At 36.5% G+C, this 26,637-nt stretch overlaps 1 protein-coding gene across 5 annotated transcripts; it reads left to right on the top strand.

The window, feature by feature from the left end:
- Positions 1–26,531, top strand: LOC132168712 (187-kDa microtubule-associated protein AIR9-like). Of its 5 annotated transcripts, none has more exons than XM_059579737.1 (39): positions 1–239; positions 344–423; positions 760–1,630; positions 2,435–2,506; positions 3,715–3,780; positions 3,927–3,998; positions 4,106–4,171; positions 4,285–4,347; positions 4,434–4,499; positions 5,104–5,203; positions 5,338–5,439; positions 6,627–6,859; positions 6,955–7,069; positions 8,293–8,413; positions 8,583–8,758; positions 11,318–11,453; positions 11,800–11,900; positions 12,004–12,051; positions 12,207–12,391; positions 12,798–12,915; positions 13,051–13,178; positions 14,361–14,529; positions 15,690–15,808; positions 16,070–16,238; positions 17,024–17,108; positions 17,207–17,280; positions 17,367–17,486; positions 17,884–18,079; positions 18,173–18,294; positions 18,685–18,892; positions 19,914–19,987; positions 20,231–20,369; positions 20,686–20,867; positions 23,124–23,279; positions 24,208–24,339; positions 24,915–24,973; positions 25,745–25,777; positions 25,875–26,006; positions 26,141–26,531. In XM_059579737.1, exons 3-39 carry the CDS (start codon positions 797–799, stop codon positions 26,315–26,317), a joined length of 5,148 nt encoding a protein of 1,715 aa, XP_059435720.1. In that variant the 5' UTR covers positions 1–239; positions 344–423; positions 760–796; the 3' UTR covers positions 26,318–26,531. The 5 variants fall into 5 exon arrangements, with proteins under 5 accessions (XP_059435720.1, XP_059435719.1, XP_059435718.1 ...); XM_059579736.1 differs by having other exon boundaries at positions 25,872–26,006; XM_059579735.1 differs by having other exon boundaries at positions 17,364–17,486.
- The last annotated feature ends 106 nt before the right edge of the window (positions 26,532–26,637 follow it).

Raw genomic sequence — 26,637 nt, 5'->3', positions numbered from 1 at the left:
ATTTGAGTCCCACCTTCCCTTGGCCTTTAGCTGGCTTTCCCAGCTTTTCTTCGCTCATTGGCTCCATCACACCCACTCGGCCACTCTGCCTCACTCTCACTCTCCGTCTCCCACACCCCTTAACCTTTTTCGTTCCACGCCGCGAAAATTCCTCATGATTTCTCCGCCCGATGTCGATGCCCTAGAAATGCTTCTCTGCTCCGCCGTCGGTCTCAACTAGATCTGTAGCGTTTCTCCAGGTACACTTCTTTCCACTCTAAATTTTGCTTCTTGCTTCGCTTTATATGAGTTAGATCGACGCGGAAGCTTTGATTTTTTGCTGAAGAAGCTGCATTTTGTGCAGATCCAAGCGTGTTCTTTTGCTTTCCGGAGCAGAAGTGTGTGTTCTGAAGGATTTGAATTTCTTGCGGAGTTTTGGAGCTTGTAAGTAGCTCTGGCTTTTTGGGAATGTAATTTTCAAAATCGGTTTCTTTTGTTGATAATGTAGTTTCAACTGTTTTTAGTTGAGAAAGTTTGAGAAATGAATTTGGATTTTACGCGGTGGTGGCCTAGAAATGAAAATGACTGGTGAGCTAACTACGTAATTGCATAAGGGGCTAAGTTCTATGCTTTTTGGAATCTAAATTTGAAAATGACTTCAAATCCTGATTTTATTTCTCTTCTTTTTCCTATCGTTCCTTCATTTTCCCGCAAACCAAACAGTGCATTGTTGACAGTTCACTTCGTTTTTTGACTTCTGTTTGGCTGTCGTTGAATCAGTTTGTTAGTTTCAAATTGCTTGAGCTGGTGAGCTAAGATGGAGGAGCCCCTAGGACCACCGGGCGAAGATCCAGTGGAAATGCCCCAAATTGCAGAGAAACAGACCCCTGCTGGCTCATCAGAAAGCACGAAAAGGGTTGCGAAATCTGCAAAACCTAGCGTTCCGGCGTCCTCAAAGGTCTCGGCCGCGACGGGTTCTGCTAGGAAGAGGTTGGACTCCAAGACGGGTCAGGAATATAGTTCCAATGTGATGAAACCGACTGTAAGTGCGTCATTGAAGAGTTCGAGTACGGTTCCGGTGGCAAGGCGAAACAGCACTGGAGGATTGCCCGAGAAGAGGCAAAGCAATGCTGGTTCGGTTGCAGTGAAGAAGACTGCTAGCCCTTCGGGTTCGGAATCGGTAAGGCGGTCTCTCCCGGAACCTAGAAGGAGTTCATTGCCTTCAGTTGTTGCCAAAGCCCCCACTCGAACTAGTGTTTCGGACGCTACTAGAAAGTCGATTCCAGTGTCACCAGTGGGAAGGGGTTTGAGAACATCAACTGGGTCTGACATAACTAAGCAGGAGAGTGTGAGGAAATCATCGGTTAAGCCAGCGTCTTCGGTCTCCTCTTCTTCTTCTTTTTCTAGGAGGATAACTTCTACGTCATTGGACAGTAGTGGCAGCAGTGGGCTTAGGAAAGCGGTTTCAAAGCTTTCTTCCCCATCAGCTCGGTCACCTTCGATTTCCAGTGGGTTGAGAGCTGGGTCTTTGTCGTCATCTCTTGACAGGAGTTCTACTTTGTCTGGACGGAGGAAAGCAGGGACTCCTGAAAGCCGGGACTCTAGGTTCATTGTACTTCCACAGGTGGAGATTAAAGCTGGTGATGATGTGGTAAGCAACATCTGCAAACCTGTAAACTATGCACGTTGGTACAAGAGTAACTTAATTAGGGATCTACCATGTTTGTGTTTAGTTGATTAGTTGCCTGAGAGATGCTTGTGAGAATACTAAACTTTGTCCAAGAGAAATTCAGTTGACTTTGAAGGGTAAAGGTGCTCATCATTAAGCTGCAGTATTTTAGCGACATTGCTTTTCTTCTCCTTTTCATTCTGCCTATTGAACACCATGGAGTATGTCTTCAGACAAGTTTTCTCTCGTTTATAATCATACGGTTTCTGAATCTCTGTTGGAAATGAGTTCATTCTAGATACTTAACAAGGCATGACTTCCTTGGATAATATCCAGTGTATGGTTTGAAACCTCTAAGATCAGCTAATAATTGGTATGCTAAATCTTTTATTTTGTTATGGATAACTTCACTTACAATAAACAAAAGGATAGCTTCAGTTTGACTGCAAGAAATACAGAATTTGGTATGAGATATTAGCAAACATGAAACAGAGATGCTGATAGAAAAGAAGGTGATTGGTGGTTCTTTAGTTTTTTCCGCAATTAGAGCAGGCATGTGTAGGACAGACAGATCTCCTACAGCATCCCCCATCCCTGCTTGGGGATGTGCCCACACAATTTCTCCCCTTTGCTTTATGGGAAGTATTAATATTATATTTCTCCTACTTCAGTTTACATGGTTTTTTCTCATGGTTTTGGAATGAACACTTATCAAATTTTATTTTATCGGAGGTAATGAGTTTTTAGTTTCATTACTTATTAGTGCTTCAATATGTATAATATCAGAGGTTGGATCTTCGGGGTCACAGAGTTCGTAGTCTCACTGCTAGTGGCTTGAATTTGTCAGCGAATTTAGAGGTAAACTCATCATATATCTGATTCATTATTACTTATACATGGAAAACTATTTACTGAAAACAGATTTACCATTTTGTCATTAAATTTCCTGAAAGGTAAGTGAACAAACTTCATAATTGATGTTAAACTTATAACTTGTAAGATAGAAGTTCAAATGCCAAGGGTTCATAATGTGTGCCTGTGGTGTGTTTTGGTTTGAATCAACTGTAGTCTTGTAGCACAGTCCTTGTTATAGAGTAGGAGCTTTTACCATCAAAATAAGGGTCTTTTGAAGCTGATTGTCATTAAATTCTTTGTTGACTGGAAATATTGGTTTAAGACACAAAGAGGGACATAGCATTAATGCCTACAAATGGATGAATCTATCATGCAAATTTATCAGAAAACATGTCTAGAATCTTCATTTTTTGGGAGTAATATCTTGACTAGTCGACAAAATGTATCAGATGATGACTCTTTTGGTAATTTCAGAAATTGAGGGATATGGTAATTATTTTTTGATAAGATATAATACATAATTACTAAATTTCAATTAATAAATAATTACAAATTTCAATTGGTAATTTCATTAAATTTTAGTAAATTTAAATTTCAATTACTAAGTTTAGGGATATGATAAAATATGGTAATTTCAATTAAAATATAATTACTAAATTTTATTCTTTCAAATGTCATTTAATGAAATGGTAAACAAAATGTCATTTAACGAAATGACACAACTATTGAAGTGGAGCGCTTGGTGGTTAATACATTGCTAGTGTGAGATGAGCAGATAGAAGCTAGAGAGAGAAAGAAAGAAAGAGAGAGGAGAGGAAATAAAAGAAATAGAAAATGAGAACCGAGAGGATAGAGAATGTTCCTTTATTTTAATTATTTTTGGTGAGTGAACAATGGTCACTGTTCACTGTTCACGCTCAATAGATTTTTCACCAATTTGGTGAGGCTGATGGAGAGCTTTTTAGCGCCCTTTTAGCATTTTGGCTAGGCTCTTGTGAATGCTCCTAGAACCCTTTCTTAATTTTCATTAAGAGTTCCCCTTATTTTCTTTTTGGCGGTATGCAAAGAAAACCCGAACTACTTCAAAACGTGGAGTGGTCTCAAACTAATCTAATTGCATATTATGTCTGCATCACGATTCTGTAGCATGGGGTTGTAATCTTTAAAAGTATAAGTTGACCACAAAGGGTGCTGATAATCTTCTTTGCCAGTTTGTTTATCTCAGAGACAATCTCCTGTCTACATTGGAAGGAGTTGAGATACTGACCCGGGTGAAGGTTTGTTATTTCATGATATTTACATAACAAGTTCATTCTTTTCAATGGCCATTCTTACAGAAACTGAAACAATTAGACATTCAATTTTGCATGTAGATTTGCAAAGGAATAACTTGCAATTTATTGGTAGTATTGTTTCTTCCCAGGTTCTTGATTTGAGCTTCAATGACTTTAAAGGGCCTGGATTTGAACCTCTTGAGAATTGCAAAGCTCTACAGGTATGCGTCTCTTGCATATTCATATCTGAATTGCAGTGACTCAGTGCATCTTGGAGTTATCAATGCAATAGGGTCCTGAAATGTCTATTGCTTTTTTACTCTTTTAGCAATTATATCTTGCTGGAAATCAAATCACATCACTTGCAAGCCTTCCACAGCTTCCAAATTTAGAGGTAGAGTTTTGAAAATTGATTTAAGCTTTGCTGACCATCATTGAAGGTTCGCATTTCCAGTGGTTAGAATCAATTTATGTATATCTTCCTCCCCTTCCCCCTTTCTCTTGCAGTTTCTTTCTGTTGCTCAAAATAAGTTGAAGTCTCTTTCGATGGCAAGTCAACCTCGACTGCAGGTTTGTTGTTTTTATGCAGCTTATTTTCTTCTTCATCACAATTGTGTAGTTCTTTTTTTTTTTTTTTCATTTTAAATTTCATGTAGGTATTAGCTGCGAGCAAAAACAAAATTACAACTCTGAAGGGCTTCCCGCATTTACCAGTTCTTGAGGTTAGTGTTGTAAATTTGTTTGTTAGACCTACTGCATGCTAAATAGTTACTCAAGCAGTCTTATGTGGATCCATCGCACTGTTTGTCGTAACATGGAGGATTCAATGTGGCATGAACTTCTATTGGCAAAACATGGAGAATGACATATTCAATAAATCTGAATGGTTTAACTATTCAATTTAGAAAAACACAGCAAAGGGATTTACATAATTATTTATAAGTTTGGAATAAGGGTTTGTGGATGAAAGTTAGATGGTCTGAAGTATCTTGATTGTCCAACTTTTCAGCATGTAGATTTTGTCCATAAAGCGATCAATTCTTTCGAATTTAGATCCATTGTTTCAGTAATTATTATGTGCAGGGGAGGAGCTAGAAGTTGTGTTATCCGTACACTCTTCTAAAATCTTGTGCATTGGTCTGACTTGCAAAAAATTAGTTGCTACTTGTAAAATATTTCCCCTTAATATCTACCTTTTAGTGGTACAAGAGAGAGTTAAAAAGTCAAGGAATTCATGATTTGGGAATAAGTTACTAATTATTCTATCTACTTCATATACAAGCAAAAAATAATATATGCTTTTATGATTTTGATGTTATGCTGCAGCATTTAAGAGTGGAGGAGAACCCTATTCTTAAGATGTCACATTTAGAAGCGGCTTCCATTTTGCTTGTTGGTCCTACTTTGAAAAAGTTTAACGATAGAGGTATTTATGTTTTATTGGCACCTACAAGGCGTTATCTCATTGCTTATTTTGTTGGGTGTCATTTACCCCTTTAGATTGTTCTTATAGTTTATTTTCTATTTAATTTTCCTTTTATGTTAAATACGAGAACTTAGATCTTTCCCGGGAGGAGATAGCTTTAGCAAAGCGTTATCCTGCACAAACAGCTTTGTGCATTACACATGGTTGGGAGTTTTGCCGTCCGGATCACGCAGCAGGTGCATAATCAGAAAATCCACTTCTTCCTAGTAGCTACTTTTGAACTTTTATCAATTATTTTTGGCATCATATATGTGTTTTCTCTTTGTGTATTCTTTGGGAGTAATAAGTTGCTATTGTACATAATTTCTTGGACGGTCAAGTTGCTATTTGGTTTAGTTGGTATGACATGAACCGGTTACTATTCTAAGTACATGCCATGTGCAACACTTGGGGATGTAAATAGCTTAGACTAGATATTAGTTATTATTTAGTATGTATTGTACTTCGAATTATGGAAATGCATCATGTATGATATGACCATTCTATTGGGTGAACTTGGGAGAAATAAGTGTTGAAGATGAGAAACCCAGCAAAGTGTGACCCCAACAAATCCCCCAGGAGTCGTTGAAGCCTAGAGTCATGATCAATTGTGTGTGAGAGAGAGCCACAAATTGATTATAAGAGAGAGATGGCCACTGATTGATTTGTGTGAGAGAGGTGCGATTGAGAAGAAAAAGAGAATTAAAGAGATTAGTTGCTCTTTTCCAAATGTAGTGACTATACCCACCTTTTCTGTCATGATTGTATCCCTCTGTGTAAAGACTGGGTCCCAGTCGTGTCTGCATTTGAAAATTAATTATTTATGTTATGACATGTATCAGACATGTATTTTGCTGTGTTCATGCCATATTTATGTTCACTAAGTGTTGGACTCCGACACTCTTGGGGCTATGGAGTATCTGTGTAGTACTGAAAAATGATACACGTCTTTTGGATTTCCAATTTTAAGTGCAGTAGGCAACTACTTTAATCATTATTAATTTGACTTTAGTTCTTACATTTATGATAGGTGGTAGTTGCCAATTTCATAATTTACTACATATTTTGTCCACAGTTACTAGAGTTGTTCTAACAAGAAGCGGCTGGAGATGATAGTTGATAACTTAATATGCCTTAAATGATGTATAGGTTCTGTTCCTGTGGATCTTTTTTAAAAGTTAACTCTGTTTTAATGATTGCATTTTTCCTTTGGAGTAGTTTTCCAGCTTCAAAATGAATATCACATTTAGATTCTAGAATGTCGTTTGAGTTTGGTAATGCTCAATGCAACTAGAACTTTTGCATGCAAGGATAATTGTGCATGGTAGTTGTTATCATATGCATACATGACACTTGTCATTTTATATCTGTGGTTCATGGACAGAGTCAACTTTTCGCTTTCTTGTCGAGCAATGGAAGGATCATTTACCTTCGGGGTACCTGCTCAAGGAGGCCTATGTGGATCAGCCTTCTGAAGAGGATGCTTGTCATTGTCACTTCACTTTTGTTCAAGATGGTGAATTATGCAGTGACCCCCAATTAGTCTTCAACTATCAATGGTTTGTGGGAGAGAGAATGCTTTCAAATTTTGCTGCTATTCCTGATGCTACTGGAGTGGTAAGGGATTTTACATTGTTATCAGTATATTTGAAGCTTTTGAGTCACTTTTAATGCTTCTTTGTCTATGTAATGCTGCATGATGTGATGGCCAGGTTTATTGGCCAAAGCGTGAAGATATTAATAAAATATTGAAAGTGGAATGTACTCCCCTACTAGGAGAAACAAAGTATCCTTCTATTTTTGCAGTATCCTCACGAGTTTCACCAGGTATACTTTTTCCTTGTTTTCTTTGGGATTGAACTCAAACTTGAATATTTCTCATGTATGTTAGCTGGAGAGTAATGTGAAACTTGTAGTTCTCCACATCAATTCCTTTCTTGCTACAAGATAATTCAAAATATGAGATCTCAGTAAAATCACCCATGTGTACTTAATTTATGTCACCTTCATGCCTTTTTATCCATGCAGGAGAAATTGTAAGCTTTAAAGTAAAATTCCTTCAATGAAATGTACCTGTCAATTATACTGCTTCATGAGTGTGGTTTTAAAGTTTTGTTGCATGGAAGTCCTTTGTCAAGCAATGCTGAAACTTCAAAGATGAAGTGTGTAATATTTGAAATCATTAGGGGAGTAGATACTTCAATTTAAGCAATGAACATGTGCTGGCTGAATAAAATATCTAGCTAACACCAAAATATTTTCATTTATTGGGTATTTATCTATCTGTACACTTTTATGGTTGAGATCTAGAATAAGATAGTAGATTGCTAACAATGCACTAGTAATTTGCAAATGACAATAAAAAGCTTAGCAATTAGTTATTCAAGCCCCCCACTTGTCTAGTCTACCCCCATATAAGCACAAGACACCTCTTGTATTTCATTCTTGGTAGTTCACCTATTCAATAACGTTTCATCTATCCAAAGAATTACGAAGAATGATACTCAACTTTGTGTGGTTGTGGGCTTTGTATGACCAACTGTTCTAACTAGAGGATGTTCAAGAAAGTTCCTTTAATCCCTTTATTGGTGGTCTAATGTGATGTTTCTGGAGGGAAATACGTGATCGAAGTTTTGAAGATTGCGAGAGAATGATGGTGGAATTAAATGTTTTTTTCTTAAGTACCCTTTACCATTGGACAGTTGCCTTTGACTACTTTAATGTTTATAGTTTTGTGACTTTCTTTTTTTTTTTAATTTTATTTTTTCTTTTCTGGTTATGTGTTTTTCTTGTATACTTCGTGTGCACTTGGGTTGTGCCTTCACACTTTTTAATGAATTTTGATTACTTATAAAAAAAATATAATAGTGTGTTCAAATCTCCTTTTGTTTAAGTTTCTATTGTGGGGTCATGTATAGTTTTCTATCTTGTAAATTCCTGCCATTGTTTTTGAAATAGTTTCCATATTTGCACATGTGTCTTGCTGCTAGATCTTTTTTTTTCCCTCTAACTTCCTTTTTTATTTCTTTCATATGTCTTGTCTTGCAAAGGAAGTGGAATTCCAAAGGTTGTGAATCTTGAAGTCCGTGGGGAATTGGTGGAGGGAAATATCGTCAGGGGTCATGCTGATGTTGCATGGTGTGGTGGGACTCCAGGGAAAGGTGTTGCTAGGTCAGTTGCACTACTAAAATGGTTATACACTTGTAAATACACACAACTACTTGTGTGTGTGCGCGTGCTTTTATGTGTGAATATAAATGCATCATGTGTGTATATATACGTATGAATAAATTGTTGAAATAAAATGAAACAATCTAACCGTACAACTCATATCTTTTAGTTGGTTAAGGAGAAAATGGAATGGCAGCCCTGTGGTAATTACTGGAGCAGAAGATGAGGAGTACCAGTTGACTATAGATGACATTGATTCAAGTTTGGTTTTCATGTACACACCAGTAACTGAAGAAGGTGCCAAAGGAGAACCTCAATATAAACATACAGATTTTGTAAAAGCAGGTGTGTGGGCGGCAAACCTTCTCTTTTTTAATTTTTAATCTTTTTCAATTTGCTTTTGTTAAAGTTTACCTTGTTCAATTTTTCTTTCTTTATGTGGATGTTTCTACTTTCCTTTGTGAATATGCTTGATTGCCTTTGCAATTATTTCTAATATGCATATTGCCTTTCTATTAGCTGTTTTTACAATGTTTTGTATACGTGCTGGAGTTCGAGATCACATATTGCTTCTATGGTTTAAATCATGAGATATACTGTGGGAATGGTGTCCTAAATCAACTCATGGTTCAGTTGCTGCCTGTACATGGACCAATGTGTATTCCAGGATTGGCTTGGGGATGCCTTTTCTGTTCTTATTAATAAAAGTTGACAGAAACTTTTGCAATAAGCCCAGAAAAGATGGCTGGAAGCATGCTAATTGACAGTACCTAAACAAACTAAGAATTATACAAAACTGTAATGAGCGAAGGCAGAAACCTAACGAAGTGATGATCTGAAGTTTACTGTTCTTACTGGTTGTTCTTATCTGCAGTTCAATCATGCTGTTTTAAACTTCAGCAATACCTGAAAGAGTCGAAAAGTTAGAATATAAATTCACATAGTTTTGTGGATACTGCACTATAAGACATCCACTACTATGGACATGCTCTATCAACAATTTAGCTTTAGCTTTGTCTCTGCAAAAGAGATGATGGGTATGGTTGATAATCGTTTACAAAAGTGTTTTTTAGTTTTGGTTTGGAAAAGTGTTTTGATGTGACATAAATGTGAGAAGTGTTTTTGGAAGGTGAGAAGTATTGTTTGGTGGGTGAGTGTTTTTTGATGGGATCCGCATTTGAGAAAATGTTTTTGTAGGGTCCACTAAAGAAAATAGTTTGGTTTTGTTTTCAAAGAAATACATACTAAATATGCTTATTTTGAGAAAACACAAGCAGGTGTAGAGTCGAGTTCTTACTTATAAAAGGAATAAAATAATTTTAAAAGGGAAATTTGATTAAAACTCCCCGAGTTTTTGTGCCATTTCAATTTACTTGGTTTTTAAATTTGACTTTTAATTTCTTGGGCTTTTCACGTTTTTCACTTTCACCCCTCTCCAAAATTGCTTACGAATGCCATGTATGCAATTTTACCGTGTTACATACCACCCATGCTTACATGAGTGTGCTTGCGTGGTTGCTTGCGTTTTTCACCCTCAACTCAAGGTTGCTTGCGTGGTGACCTCCAACCCAGAGGTGGCTCGTGCGGCCACACCAAATAAATGGGGTGGCCGCACGAGCCACCCTTCGGTTGGGGGTAGCCTCATGAGCCAGCCCCTTTGTAGGGGTTGGTCATGCGAGCACCCCCTCCATTGGGGCCGGCTGTGCGAGCCACCCCTTTCGCTGGGAGCAGCCAAGCAAGTCGTTCCATCTGTTGGGGGTGGCTGCGGAATCCACCGCTTTACTAGTGTGTGAGACACGCCATCGTTGGGGGGTGCAATGGCCGGCCCCCCATGCAGGGATGGAGAGGCGACTTTGCCATACCTGGCCATATGTTTTTAGTGTTTTTGTTTTTTAAATTTTTTGGATTTTGGTACTTTTTTAATAAAATAAAATTTTGTTTTCACATGTGGCATGTGACGCGGCGAAACTGTTTACACAACATTAATCCCAATAGAGTTGGCCACTTGTCTCTTCTGCTGGAGATGGCTTTGCGGTCACCTCTCTCTAATATATATGTATTACTATAATTATTATATTTTAATTTTTTTAAGTAATAGGTTAGCCTCTGCACCTGAAAAATTAAGTAGTTGTTTTCTCAAAATATATAAGAAAGTGTGAAAAGTTTTTCAGAAAAGTGTTTTGAATTGCTTATTAATGGTTTGAGAAATGTGTAGTTTTGGTACCGCTACCAAACAAGGCCATTATTTTCCAAGGAGCTACAGAATTTTAGGGTGCCTTGATGAAATGAATGCCTCACATTATGAGCTATCACCCCTCCCCTGGTGGTCTGACCCAAGCCCCCACCTCCTGCCCCCCTCTCCCTCCCTTCCCTTTCCCCAAAGCTGAGAGAAAAGAAATGAATGGTCCCATCCAATACTGGTAAAATTTTCATATTGTAATATATTGTCTATGGCAGTGGGCGCTCTGTTTTTGCTTTTTGTAGGTTTCACACAGCCGCTGAGTTTTAAACCCATAGCCACACCCTCCCACCTATTCTTTTATTTGATAAGTAATCGAAATATCATTAAAAGCATAAGACGATGGGGAAAGAGTTTTCATTTGAGCTAAAGCTCATTGTATGTGGCTGTGGTTGCTGATCTAGTAAATGCTTGCTAATATTGCTGGTCAGGGATGGTCTTAGAGCACCTTGTACCTGAAATATAGCATAGTGAGTGATCGATTTTAATTAGATTTCATAAATAACACATGCCATTCAAACTTATGCTCTGTAAATTTACCTTCCAAATCTGCTATCCTTCTTTCTTTCGTTCCCTTTTGTTTTTTTTTGTTTTTTGTTTTTCTTGGTCATGAGTCGCAAAATGCAGTGTAACAGTTATAATTGGATCTTGTCTTGTGATGACAGCTCCTCCATCAGTCAGTAATGTCCGAATTATTGGAGATGCTGTTGAAGGATGTATCATCAAAGGAGTTGGTGATTACCTTGGAGGAAGGGAGGGTCCCAGCAAGTTTGATTGGTTACGGCAGAATAAGGATACAGGGTCAGTACACACATACTTTGTCTTGCTCTATTTTACCTGCATTGTTTTACTCGCTTGCATGTGTGGGGTATCCCATGATTTTGTTTAATATATCATTCGTATTATGGGCCTAGATCACTTTGAGCTTTTTATTTCTAACTTTCCTCATTTAAATCTGTTTTTGGTTTGTCATTTTGTTGCAGAGTGTACTAAATGTATATATTTTCAGTTTTAAAAGTTATTTTTTGGATGTTTTTTAAAATACTGATATGGACCTACTTCTGTGGAAAAGATTTATTTTTTACTTATATTGTTACGTTTTACAAGTCAGCTATCTCCACCTCATTATCATTGCTTTTGTTGGCAGAGATTTTCTACTAGTGTCAAGTGGTACATCCGAGTATACCTTGACCAAAGAAGATGTTGGGCGAGTCTTGGCTTTCATATATATACCTATCAACTTTGAGGGTATGTCAACCGCCTTTCTGCATTGTGGCACTGTTCTATTAATGGTCAACATGTAGATTTCTCGGAGATCATCATGTAATATCATAATTGATATACCTTTCAGGGCAGGAAGGGGAATCTGTATCAGTAGTGTCTCCTGTAGTGAAGCAAGGTACCTCTTGGTGTCAACCGCTTTTTGTGGCTAATATATGCTTTATATGTATCATCCTGTTTTTACTTCTAAATTGCTGTTATATTGCCTTTATCATGGTGCATGTTGTTATTTAGCTTCTCTAGTTGTGATGCTTATCTTTGTCCAAATTACAGCACCACCAAAGGTGACAAATGTAAAGATAATTGGTGAATTGAGGGAGAACAACAAGATTACTGTAACTGGCATTCTTACTGGAGGAACTGAGGGTTCTAGCAGAGTACAGTGGTTTAAGAAAAGATCATCCATATTGGATGGTGATAAAGATCTTGAAGCGTTGAGCGCATCCAAGATTGCAAAGGTAGGTGATGTTTATTTTCTCTGAGCGTGCATATGTAGTTGTCCTTACACTGTAGGGCATTATCTTTTTCCTTAAATATTTGATGGGCATGATCCCTTTGTGTCTTATGTGGTGTATTTGGAATGAAAGGAATGCTAGATGCTTTGAGAACTCCACTAGGACTATAGAGGAATTGACTCATTTTTTCTTCTTTACTTTGTATTCCTGGACGGCCGCTTGGCTAGCTCCTATAGGAATTAGCTTATCTGATTTTCTTTTTCATTTTTCTCCCTCTTAGGCGCTCTCTTGTATACTTCCCGTGTATGTGGGTTGCGCCCCTCTGCGCTCTTTTATATCATATTTACTTATCAAAAAAAAAAAAAAAAATTTGATGGGACATCTTACATGTGCTTTGTTCTTTGTTTAGGCGTTCCGCATACCTTTAGGTGCAGTTGGCTATCACATTGTTGCCAAATATACTCCTATGACTCCAGATGGTGAATCTGGTGAGCCTGTATATGCCATATCAGATAGAGCAGTCGAGAGTAAGAAAACCTCTCTTCTTCTGGCAACACTTTGTATAATTAATGAACAACTTTCTTGTTTTGCAGCATTGTCATTCCTGAAACTTTAATTTTGATGCAAAATTTATCACTAATTTCTATTTTAAATTTGTGCAGCACTTCCCCCAAGCTTGAATTTCTTATCTATTACTGGTGAATACACTGAAGATAGAATATTGACAGCATCTTATGGCTACATAGGGGGTCATGAGGGGAAGAGTATCTATAATTGGTATCTGCATGAGGTATACAGTTTTAGCAACATGGTGTAATGCTTTATGTGCACTTTCTTTTTCCAATAAGTAATGCTGTGTATGGTTTAGTGCCTTGGTTTCCATGGTATGTAACTGTGAACTTTTCTAAATTGTTTAATCTACCCTAAAAAGAGAAATAGCTTCCAGGTAGAACCATATGCAGAAAACAATGTAGGTCTAATCGATGGTAATCCCATTGACTTTCCAGTCATTACAATTGCCATCTCATCTCTCTTCCACTGGCAGGATTCATTACAATAAAATCATCTCTAAATCCTAATAAATTATATATTCCTTATATATATATATATATATATATATATATATATATATATATATTATTCCTTATTGCATGGATTCTATTGGTGTAATAAAAGGTTATATATTCTTACTTATTGCATTGAATTTGTTGTTTTTGCATCAAATTTTAGATTTAAGGTTCCAAAAGAACAATATTAGGTTATGAAATAATTGAAGTCCTCAGGTTAGATTCATGGCTCACATCGCGGTGTTTAGTCAAAGGTTCACCTTTAAAGGATTTTTTTTTACCTGAATCCATAATACTTGGGACTCTTATTGCTCTTTCTGTGTTTCCAGACTATGTTTCATTGGGCGGACGTTTTTAATGTGTCTTAGTTTTCTATTATGCCTCAATTTTTGGCTTTATGTTCTTCTTTTTGCCTTTAGTGGGGCTTTTCTTTGTATACATCTTGTGTACTAGGGTTGCGTTCCTCTGTGCTTTTCAATGAATTACGTATTTATCAAAAAATATATGCGTGAATGCTTTTGTGGCCTTAGTAATTTTCATTTTTCATTGTAATTTTTCTATTTCTTTCTTTAGCTATTCTTTTTTCTGAATCATATTCTGTTGGTACTTCTTTCTACTATCATACTGTATAAATCTATGATGAAATTGTATCTTTCTTCTTACCATTCTTATATGCTATAAATATGTCTTTAGATGTCAAGATGTGATTTAGGTTTTTGTTCAGTACTTCTCATGAAGTTAAAGAAGTACAAAAACCAAAAGATCTACAGGTTACTTTTGAGGCAAACACTTGGTTTCATTCAACAATTTGGTGCAAAGTGCCCTGTCCTTTATGTCACATTAAAAATACAGCATATATCAATCATGATTCTTATATTAACTTAAACTTTCTTGGGAATATGCAGCTCGAAACTGACTCCGGTTCTCTCATACCTGAGGCTTCGGGACTTCTTCAGTATCATATTACCAAGGATGCGATTGGTAGATTCATTTCCTTCCAATGCACTCCGATCCGTGATGATGGGATTGTGGGTGAGCCAAGAACATGCATGGGTCAGGAACGCGTTCGACCTGGTATTTTTGTTCTCTCTGGTTCTGAAAATTATATTAGCAAATGCCAAAATGATTTTAATAATCAGATTCTCACATAAAAGTGATACATGGAAGGATATATTGTTTGAAAGATTTATAATGTCAGCGGTTGAAATTTTATAGTGCTTAGACAATATGGTAAACATGTTCCTTAGACAACATACAGTGTTGAGATAACTTCTTAGTCAGCAGAATTCAAAAGTATTTACTCTTATATTGTTTCTTGACTTTCAATTAAGCACATCTTGTCAAAAGATTGATATGCTACTGCTGTTTACTTAGTATTAGATTTATCTAATCCAGTGAGCTTGCTGTTTGTTGGGAATCTATACCTCTTGTTCTTTACTGGACTCTCCTGGATGGTGTGCATTTGAGAGCAATATGCAGTTGTATATCTAGTACCCATGCCAATGTTATCTCTCACACAGGCACTAATTTTAAAGAGTCAATGTGAAATTTTTCTGTAACCTATGCTAGATTCACGTTCAGTATTTGTGATTTCATTTTCTTGGTGGTGATTTTGGTGGTGTTTGTTAAACACCACCACTCCCTAAACACTATTCACCTTATTTTTCTAAAAAAATCAACATAAAAACATTCTCATTTTTTTTTTTGATAAGTAATAACCAGTCTTATTAAAAGCGTAAGATGCTCCAAGGTACACAAGATATATAAAAGGATCACCTAACTAGAAAACGAAAAGCGAGCAAGGAAATCAAACATTTTCATTTTTTATATCACATCATTCACTTTTTGTATCACATCATTTACTTTTTACTACTATTAAAATAAAAAATCACCACACAACAAATTTTTTTCACTTTTCAATATCACTTTTTTCTCGTTTCTATACTGATCATTATTCTTTTTCTTCTTCTTTTTTTAAATTTTTTTATTCAAAATGCATGAACAGTTTCCTGTTGTTTAACAAACAGGGCCTTTGATCTGGGGCTATTGTTTTGCATGATTGCCTCTAACCTATGTGTATGATGTGCTGGTTTGCAAATGAATATTTGTACTGTGCAATGTGCACTCATGTGTACACATTTGAACAATGATCTCATTTAATTCATCAATTGTGATTGATATTTATATTTGTTGCTTGAAATTTGCTTCTTATGCTGAGGCTACTCGATGATTAGGAAGCCCAAGGTTGCTTTCTCTACAAATAGTGGGGAATGCTATTGAAGGAACCACACTAAGCGTTGAAAAGAAATATTGGGGCGGTGAAGAGGGAGATTCAGTTTTCCGCTGGTTCCGGGTATTTTTGTTTAATATTGTGTATTAGTTAATATTATTTTATCCTCATCTTGCAAAGCCATTACTGGATTGAGAACTCTCAGATGTGACATTGCGTCATACAGGAATAGTACTTGTTGTAATTGGCATTCAAGCATCAGAAAGTCACGGTTCCTTAAAATTTTGGTGTTATTAATTAATTCATGTTGACATGTCTCTCTTGCTGTTGTAGCAGTTTGTTAACGGCTGATAGGTTTGATTAACCATTTGTATGGATGTGCAGACTAGTTCAGACGGCATGCAATGTGAAATTAGGGGTGCATCTAGTGCATCGTACATGCTCTCAGTTGACGACATTGGCTTCTTCATTTCAGTTTCATGCGAACCCGTAAGAACTGACTGGGCTCGTGGTCCTATTGTTCTTTCTGAACAAATGGGTCCTATAATACCTGGTACAATGTTAATTTCTTCTTTTGATATATATTTTCAATCAGCTTAATTTATTTTCAGAAAACTGTGGTTTTTTGTTTTTTCACTATGTTTGCCTAACAGTTATTAAACAGGAATCTAGTCATTAAAGTTCTGTGGAGAAATAATAATGCTGATAAATCAATTCATTTAGCAGGATTATGGAACTTAATAGATATAGAAGATATTTTGAATTTTAATTTGCAAATTTCCCTTAGATGTGTATTTGGCGGAATAAGACTCTGGTGTTCTTTGCTTGGTTGGCTGCCTTAGGGAAGATTATAACCTTGGATAACCTCAGAAAATCGCATGTCATTATTGTTGATTGGTGCTGTATGTGTAAGAAGGGTGGGGAGTCAGTGAACCACCTCTTACTCCATTGTGAGATGACTAGTGCCCTTTGGAAGCTTGGGTCATCCTAATGGAGTGGTAGACCTCTTCATTTGAGGGAAAGGGCATTTTGGTAGGATTTAGAATGCTGCTGTACGGAAGATGATTCCATCATGCCTTATGTGGTGTCTTTGGAGGGAAAGAAATGATTGGAGTTTTGAAGACCGTGATCAGACGGTGGTGGAATTAAATGATTTTTTCTTCACGACTCTTTTGCATTGGACAGCTGTTTTAGACTTAAATATTTCTAGCTTTCATGTTTTCGTTGATCTTCTTTCTTATCTTAGTTAGGTGTTTTTCATGTATTCTTTCTGTGTACATTGGTTGCGCTTTTTTATAAATTGCATTTACTTATAAAAAATATTATTTTGCAATGCAGGTCCCCCTACTTGTCATTCTTTAGAGTTTCTTGGATCAATGATAGAAGGGCAACGTGTGAGCTTTATTGCATCGTATAGCGGAGGGTCAGACATCACCACCTTTCATATTTGTTAATACTTCAACTCCAAGCCTTACTATTGTGATTGTTACGCCTGAATGAAAGTTGTTGTTTGTGATTCAGGGAAAGAGGAAGTTGCTTCTATGAATGGTTTAGAGTGAAAAGTAATGGTGTACAGGAGAAACTAAGTACTTTTGGTGAGTTTTATTGACCTATGAGATGAGATCTTTTACCTCATCCATTTGGAATTACAATATTAATTGTTATAAACTTCTTTTAGCAGATTTTCTGGATTTGACTCTTGAGGATGTGGGAAGATGCATTGAACTTGTTTACACTCCCGTGCGCCAAGATGGAACAAAAGGGAGTCCTAGGAGCATATTATCTGACATTATTGCTCCAGGTTAGTTTAACATTTATTGTAAAGAATTCAACATATCTTCTAAGGACTTTGAGTGATAACTGGCTGGATGTTCTCTGTAATCATTCACTTTAGTCTGTTGGGGCAGTGCAACATGGTTCTGTCTACATTTGAAGTTCATGTAAATTTCGGCCTCCGTAGAATTAAATGAACCAGATGCCGTAGGATTCATTTGGTATAGGGAACAAGTAGATCCTTGACTTTGCTGGTTCTTTTTTTCTTGTTGATACTTGGTGCATCCTTTCATATTTTACTGTTTCCAAAGATTTCCTTTTTTTTTTTTTTTTGGTTATAAGTATGTTGCATTCTATAAGACTTAATTGTGCTTATGCAAGTGGCATATTCCATGTATAATTTTTTTTCTTTCTTTTTTCAACAGCGGATCCTATAGGAGTGGACCTGGAAATTCCTGATTGTGTCGAGGACGAGGAGGCAATCCCAGAAAAAACATATTTCGGTGGACAAGAAGGTGTTGGACAATATATTTGGTACAGAACAAAGAATAAGCTACATGGGTCTGCATTAATAGATATATCTAGTGCTTGTGAAGATGCTGTTATATGTGGGAAAACACTGTAAGTTCTGAATATTGTTACAATTCTGAGATATAGGAATCCGTGTCTCCATCTTTAAAATGCATTGTAATGAATTATGTGCAACTGTGGCAGATCTTATACACCATCACTTGAAGACGTTGGGGCTTATTTGGCCTTATATTGGCTTCCCACTCGTGCTGATGGCAAATGTGGGAAACCCCTGGTTGCAGTATCCAACTCTCCAGTTGCCCCAGGTACAACTCTAGTTTTAGTCTTTAGCTCGGAATTAGAAGTTTTTTTTTGGTGGCCAACTAGAAGACCTACCACTGAGACGGCCTTATCTAGGTATAATATCAATATTTTTCTGATTGGGTGATTGGAACTCTCCTGTAGATTTTGTCTTAGCGCACATAGATTCGAGTATATTTCTAAGCAAGTGATAATCTTAAGTGGTTGTTGCCCTTTATTCTAGTTGATTTTCGCCCAAGTGACAACCTTTTCTTGAGCCATTAAATAGTTTTTTATAATGCATGTGATCCATCTTCTTTCCATACTGGCTGACTTTAGGCCCTAGTAATACCTAGGCATTCGAATGTTACTTCTTCAGTCTTGTTATTTGATACATTAAATAAATGATGTGGCAGCTCTTCCAGTAGTTTCTAATGTTTGTGTGAGGGAGTTGTCTTCGGGTACTTATTCTGGAGAAGGTGAATATTTTGGTGGGTACGAGGGATCAAGCCTTTTCAGCTGGTATAGAGAAACTAACGAGGGCACCATTATTCTTATCAATGGAGCTAACTCGAGTACTTACGAAGTTACTGATTCAGACTACAATTGCCGTTTATTGTTTGGGTAACTATTCTGCCTTATTTATTTTTACTGTCATTTGTTTAACTAGAAGAAAGTTTATTCAGTACCATGGAATAATTCAGAACATGTTAAAGTTGTCATCTGAAAATTCCAAAAAGGAAAAAAGAACCAATTTTGGTTTTGGTTGTTTCTAGTTGGGAATTTTGTTGAACATTAAATTAATACCTATTGTTGGATGTTATTTATTGAATAGATAGATCTCAAGAAAGTTTTAAATTTTGAACAGATTGTTTGACTGAGTAGTCAATCAGTGTGCATATTGACTTTTAGAATGACTCAAAATGTGGGATCTTGCGTTACTATGTGGGAAGGTTGATCTATTAATGGCTTTCAATGGTGTGATTGTTTTCTCTATCTGCATAACCTTGATACCCCTGAATGGATCTTCCTTTCTAATTAAATGGACCATCAATAAAATAATTGATTTCTCATGCTTACATCAATTTCTAAGAATATAAAACTTGCTGTCATTCAGCATTGGAAGGGCATTCAGGTAACTTTGTAATAAATTGAACATGAAAATCTTTAGTTGTCACCTAGAACAATTCATTTTGCATGTACTTGTTGATATCAAAATTAAGCTTTTGTGCATTTGGCTGCAACACAATGTCTGTGGTGTTACACCAAGAGCTGGTCAGCCTTTTTGGACCTGGATTTTTCCAAGGATCAAAGAAAGGCCTATCTGACATGCCTAGGGACTGGGGTAGTCTGCAAATCCATTTTCGTTACCAATGTATCATGTAGTGGTTAAATTTGTTTTTCTCCTCTGCCTTTTCTCATTTATTGTACTTACTTATTGAATCAAAAACATACGTGCTATTTTCTAGTGATTCTTCGTATCTTAATCCTACCATGTGACCTATGCATCTTTTAGCACATAAAAGATTTGTGATTCTTCATATCTTAATCCTACCATGTGACCTATGCGTCTTTTAGCGCATAAAAGATTTGTGTCTTATATGAACACTGATTTGTAACAAACGTTTTCTTATGTATCTCACAGATATACTCCAGTCCGTTCAGATTCAGTTGTGGGAGAACTCAGATTGTCTGAGCCAACTGATATTATTCTCCCAGGTAAAAACTTTGTCTGGCCATGCAAAAGCTTGGGCCCTTTAATATCACAATTATTTCATGAATAGCATGAACATTTGTCGTTCATGATGTTGGACTCATATAAGTTGTATTCCTTATTTGGGATGTGGATTTACAAAAAGTAAAAAAATTTGTAAAGCATGTACAATGTAACTTGTCCTTCATATTGAACTTGAAGAAGACTATTTATTTTAATCTGAATTTGGGTATTGCATTACCTTCCAGAGCTTCCAAAAGTGGAGATGCTTGCACTCACCGGAAAGGCAGTTGAAGGTGATGTACTCACTGCTGTTGAAGTAATTCCAAAGAGTGAGACTCAACAACGTGTGTGGAGCAAGTACAAGAAAGATGTCAAATACCAGTGGTATGGTGCTACTTTTGACTACCCTGCAGCATATGCAAATGTCTTCGCATTCACTAAATTCTTCATTCAGCTGCACGAAATTACAAATCTTTTAAAAATCAGAGTAATATTGAAGGGAAATAAATTTTGAACAAAATGAAGCTCTCAAAATTACATCTTTGTCTCTCATATAGAATCCCGGGACTGTCATTTTGTTGTTTGCATTATCCTGATTTATTGAATCCAGTCTTTTAGAAGTTTATTTAATCTCTGTGACTGGTTTATAGGCTTTTGAAAAGCACTGTATTCCTTATATATGACACAAGGGATACTGCAGGTTCTGTTCATCAGAATATGGAGATAGAAAGTCCTATGAACCATTACCTACACAGTGTTCCTGCTCCTACAAGGTGCGGTTTGAGGACATTGGCCGGTGTTTGAGATGTGAATGCATTGTGACTGATGTGTTTGGGAGGTTGACTGAGCCAGTTTATACTGAGACTGCACCTGTACAGCCAGGTATTATTCTACTCTGTTATAGTAAATTGACTCCATGTACTGCTCTCTTGCTCAATTAATGGCACACATTCACTTTTCTTTCGTTCACCCATTTTAGTAAAATGTTGTAAGATGTAAGGTTATACTGGTAGAATGGTGTTGTACAATGAGTTTGTCAAATACTGTGGAACTGCAAAATAGCGAACTTTGTGCTGCTTGAGCTCAACTCGCATATAGTTATGAAGGCTTGAGCTCAGCTCATTTGCAGTCATAACAAGCAGGTATGGAGTGTCACTCTTATAATAATTTAGCCAAATGTGGATTAGACATGTTATTGTCCTAATTGTTCCCGATGTAACTCATTCAAGTGGTAAGAGCCTTGGTCTTTGTGGTAGTCCACGACGTCTAAGGTTCGAATTCCCTTTGGTGCAAACAATTCGTTGGGGCCTTCTTTGCGAGGCAAGTACCCGATAAAAGACCATCCACAGGAGCTGAAATCATTCTACTTAATGCTTCCATAACAATAACGAAAGCATTAAAAAGACTATCCACAAGAGCTGAAAGCATTAAAAAATCAAGGATGACACCTTGATTTTCAAGGACTGCCCTGGAAGGGCTTAGTTCGAGCCTTCATCTGCAACTTGCAAGGAGGCTTAAGACGTCCAGCGGGTTTGGGCTTTAGAGAAAGCCCAAGCCCGAAGCCCTTAAGGCCTTTCAGACTTTTTAAAACAGCCCATATCTTTTCCCTTAAGGGAATTCCTTCAAACCCTGCTAGAAGACCTTCAAACAGCCCTGTAAGTATCCAGCCATCCACAAGAGCTGAAATCATTCTACTTAATGCTTCCATAACAATAACGAAAGCATTAAAAAGACTATCCACAAGAGCTGAAAGCATTAAAAAATCAAGGATGACACCTTGATTTTCAAGGACTGCCCTGGAAGGGCTTAGTTCGAGCCTTCATCTGCAACTTGCAAGGAGGCTTAAGACGTCCAGCGGGTTTGGGCTTTAGAGAAAGCCCAAGCCCGAAGCCCTTAAGGCCTTTCAGACTTTTTAAAACAGCCCATATCTTTTCCCTTAAGGGAATTCCTTCAAACCCTGCTAGAAGACCTTCAAACAGCCCTGTAAGTATCCGGCCATCCACAAGAGCTGAAATCATTCTACTTAATGCTTCCATAACAATAACGAAAAGAAGGATCTCCTTGTCTTAGGCCACAAGAGTTACTAAAGAAACCTAACGGGGTCCCATTAACCAAGATTGAGAAGCACATAGATGAAATACAATAATCCACCCATTAACACCATTTTGCCTCAAAACCGCATCTCTTCAACATATACAAAAGAAAATCCCAATTGACATGGTCAAAAGCCTTTTTCAATATGCAGCTTGCAAAGAACACTTGGAACCTCAGATCTAAGCCTATTATTGATGCACTCATTGGCAATGAGAATTGAGTCTAGGATTTGCCTGCCTTTGATGAAAGCGTTCTGTGGCTTAGAGATGATAGTCTCCACAACCATTAGCTAGAACTTTGGCCACAATCTTATACACTCTCACCACTAAGCTAATAGATCTACACTCTTTGATATCAATGGCCCCTGGGTTCTTCGGAATAAGAGAAATGAAGGTAGCATTAAAGCTTTTTCCAAATTACCTCTAGAATGAACATCATGGAAGACATTCATGATGTTTGCTTTAAGCACCTGCTAGGAAGTTTGGAAAAAACCCATAGTAAAATCATCAGGACCGCGGGCCTTGTCACTATTAAGGGCTTTCACCATCTCATCATTCTCAAAAGGTCTCTCTAAACAATTGTCTTCCCTCCCCCAATGGAATCAAACAAGAGACCATCCAATCTGGGGCGCCAACTAAACCGCTCAGTGAACAGGCTGTTGTAGAACTACACAATGTGATCTCTCATCATTGAATGGTCTGAGCAAAATGAGCCATTAGCCACCAGTTGCTCAATGGAATTATTCCTTCTATTTGAAATGGCCACTTGTCTCCTTTTCTTAACCACAATGAATTTAATCATTTCATTAATATTCTAATACTCTCCTTTACATATTGGCTCAAACTTTCCCTTATTAAGTGAAGTCCAACATGTAGAATATTTAATTGAAATGGGACGTGAATGACAAAGAGAATGTTTGAATTTAGGATCTTTGCTTTGATACCTTACTAAATTACCACTTATCTCAAAAGCTTAAGCTTATAGGAAAGAGTGAACTTAATCATTTAATTAGTATTCTAACAAAAATGATTTGTTTATTTGTAGGGATTCCAAAAATAGATAAGTTGGAGATTGAGGGGAGGGGTTTCCACACCAACTTATATGCTGTTCGTGGCATATATAGTGGAGGAAAGGAAGGCAAAAGTAGAATTCAGTGGCTTAGATCAATGGTTGGAAGTCCTGATCTCATCACCATACCAGGTATGCTAAATCTTTAAGTAACTAGTCAGAAGTTCATATCTTGTGTTTTTGTGACAATAAGTATTGTTCTTTATTTATTACTCGCATTTATGTATTAACCAGTCAATTTATTAAAAAGAAAAAGGGATAATGTGTATTATATCTGATGATAAAATTGGGGTAAAAATGTGCAAAAAGCTTGTGTATTTTATAGATTTGGAAACTCTTTGTAAACACGCTTAAAAGTGTCCCTTGGATTTTTTGTTTGTTTGTTTGTTTGTGTGTGCACGCGTGTGTAATCCAAAAGTTCATTTTCTTCACTATTTATCCCTTAAGTCTCACTAGCACTACAGAAGAGAGAAGAGAAGAGAATATATGGTTGAGGAATGACATGGGATAAAGTTTGCACAAATGTTCTTGTCTATTATTGGACTCACTTATCCCATTAGTCAACTAGGTTCACCCTTGAATTTAGTAATTCTTTTGGCTCTCTGTGCCAGTCGTCTTTACTGCTCATTGTTAAATTTGTCATTCTTTAAAGGCCTGTCTGAAATATCCGATATTTGGCCAACTGTTTTGAGCTTAAATCCCTGAGCATTTGTTCCTTTGATCACAATAAATACAGGTCCGTCATAAAGTTTGCAAGTTGTGTAAAGATATTATATAGATGCCATCAAATAATCAACTTATATATATATATATATATATATTGAAGTTGTGTGTATCCCAGAGCGCACTTAATGATCTCTGGGATACACACTTTATCTTTTAATTGATTTAAATTGATCTTAACAACTAGTACAGTTTTTTTTTTTTTCTTTTTCTTTTGTGGCAGTAAACAGTAGCTTGTTTTATTGGTTCCTCTTTCGTTTCTTCTATGTTGTATATATTTTTAGATAATCCCAAAATTTCCATTTTTCAATATCTGATTGCGAAAGATTGGTTGCAGGAGAAGTAGGAAGGATGTATGAAGCTAATGTTGATGATGTGGGGTACAGATTGGTGGCCATTTATACTCCTGTAAGAGAGGACGGAGTTGAGGGGCAACCTGTTTCTGCATCAACAGACCCCATTGCAGTTGGTAATTTGGAATCCCATCTTATGTTGATTTTGAAGTTCTAGTGACTTTCCTTTTTATTTATTTATTTATTTTTTCTGTGAACTCTTTCAGTGCAAGCATAATTGCTTGCTTTGTATTTTATTTTATTTTTTTTCGAAGTTTGATCTGACTAAATCAGAAGCACAGTAATGGGTATATTGGATATTTTTTAATTATGAATTGGAAATCTGTATGAAATCAATAAGCTGATTACTTTTTAACAAGTTGAACTCTATTAGGTTTTGGAAAGTGTTCCTATTTAAACAATTAATTTGGTGCCAAGTAGTCACCAAGATTGAGAAAACAAATTCAATGTGGGCAACAAAAGGTTTGTTTCAATGATAATCACTAACGTTAAGAAATCATTCATGATCACTTAAGATCATTTTCTCATGCTACAAAGACCAATTTACAAGGTTACGATTGTTGGTTCTCTTTATACCTGAAATGTCCTCTTTTTTCTTGAATTTTCTTTCTTTGTACTTCTTTTTTGTGCTGTTACACTTTTGTGGAGGTAAATATCTTCTACTGAGTTCGATCTATTAATTTGCTTGCAGAGCCTGATGTTCTTAAAGAAGTGAAGCAGAAGCTTGATCTTGGATCTGTGAAGTTTGAGGTGTGATTATCTTTCCAGTCTTATGCTAAGAAATATGGATCAATGCATTAACTGATATTTTTCACTCTTTAGTTTTTTTCATTAATAAATAATGCAACATACATCATGACACATGTATCTAAATGGTCTTTTTTTTTTTTTTTTTTTTTTGGGAATTTGTATTCAAAAGAAAAGGCTGACGTTTGAGGTTGGCAGGAGTTTTTGTGAATTTTTATACGAATCCTCCGAACATGGCGCTCCTTCTAGGTTTTTTTTTTTTTTTTTTTTGGCAATACTTGTTGATAAAAGTGAAGTACTTTGATGATTTTCTAAAGGGGAATGACCCAAGTACGGATAGTCATTTGGAATTTTATTCCTCTTCGTCTAATGTGGTGCTTTGCCGAGAAAGACATGCTTGGATTAGTAAACAGAATAGTAATCTTTTTGTATTGGAAGTATAGCCTGATAGTAATCTTTGTTTTCCTGTATTGAAGCACATTCACTTAATTAATCAAGTTTCTGTTCAACCCCTTTGTTTAGGAAGATGCTCATTTTTTTTATCATTTGAGTACTCATACCACTAATCTGTTTTAAAAAATCTTTGGTTTGTTGCATATTTTTTATTCTTTTTATTTTCTATTTTTTATAATAGTCAGATTTTCATTGTACTAGAAACAGAACCATAAAATTTAAATTTCGAATTGTGTTTGATTAAATGTTTGTAATTTTCCTTCATTGTCATCTTATGCTTTTTAATGCTCCATAGTCTCACTTTTACCTCTTTGGAAACAGACATTGTGTGACAAGGACCGAACTTCTAAAAAGGTTGCTTTTGATATTCACTTTGTACATTTCTTTTGTGTTTATGTATGTTGTGAAGATAGAAGTCGGAACAAATAAACTCTCTGTTGTAATTTAGCAGGTGCCTTCAGCGGGGAGTTTCGAGAGAAGACTCCTAGAAGTTAATAGAAAAAGAGTCAAGGTTGTAAAACCAGGGTCTAAAACTTCTTTCCCAACTACTGAAATTCGTGGAACTTATGCTCCCCCTTTTCATGTAAGTTTATGTTTCTACTCAAGATACCTAAAATTCTCATCCATATTGTTTGTCAGGATCCTCAAAGTTGACCATAATTTAGTTTCAAGTGTTAGTTGACATACTCTGGAATCTAAAGATTAATGATGTAACAGGTGGAGCTTTTCCGAAACGATCAGCATCGGCTTAGAATCGTAGTGGACAGCGAGAATGAAGTAGACTTGATGGTGCAGTCGCGGCACCTCCGGGATGTTACTGTACTTGTGATCCGAGGCCTTGCTCAGCGGTTCAATAGTACATCTCTCAATTCCCTTCTCAAAATAGAAACATAAGTCTATTTAAGCAGTGTAAAGTTTGTTTTGAAATATATCAATCTATAGGTTTTGAGGCATACATACATGTCATCTCTCCCCCTTTCCCTCCATCAATTGTTTGTCTGATTGAAATATTCATTATTTTTAATGTAAGAAATATTGTGCAGTGGTGTGGATAGTTGTTGTCACAATCATTGTATATTATTATCAAAATGATCATATTTCAGGTGTTTATTTTTCAGTTTGGTTAATTGACATTTTGAGTGATTGGTGGGCAATGTGCCATGGGTCGCATGGTGGGTTCTCATGGTTTCTACATAAATGCAATGTGATCTATG

Source organism: Corylus avellana, chromosome ca2 (genome assembly GCF_901000735.1).
Source record: "Corylus avellana chromosome ca2, CavTom2PMs-1.0".
NCBI classification, from domain to species: domain Eukaryota; kingdom Viridiplantae; phylum Streptophyta; class Magnoliopsida; order Fagales; family Betulaceae; genus Corylus; species Corylus avellana.
The sequence above is the reverse complement of the archived record's forward strand: the minus strand, read 5'-3'. Positions and strand labels throughout refer to the sequence as shown.

What these genes read in the sequence shown, in the direction of transcription:
- LOC132168712 (XM_059579733.1), top strand. Translation starts at nt 797, where the DNA reads ATGGAGGAGCCCCTAGGACCACCGGGCGAAGATCCAGTGGAAATGCCC. An exon ending in CACAGCTTCCAAATTTAGAG is followed by an intron (nt 4,172 to 4,284) that starts GTAGAGTTTTGA and finishes TTTCTCTTGCAG; the next exon opens with TTTCTTTCTGTTGCTCAAAA. An exon ending in ATCTGACATTATTGCTCCAG is followed by an intron (nt 17,487 to 17,883) that starts GTTAGTTTAACA and finishes TTTTTTCAACAG; the next exon opens with CGGATCCTATAGGAGTGGAC.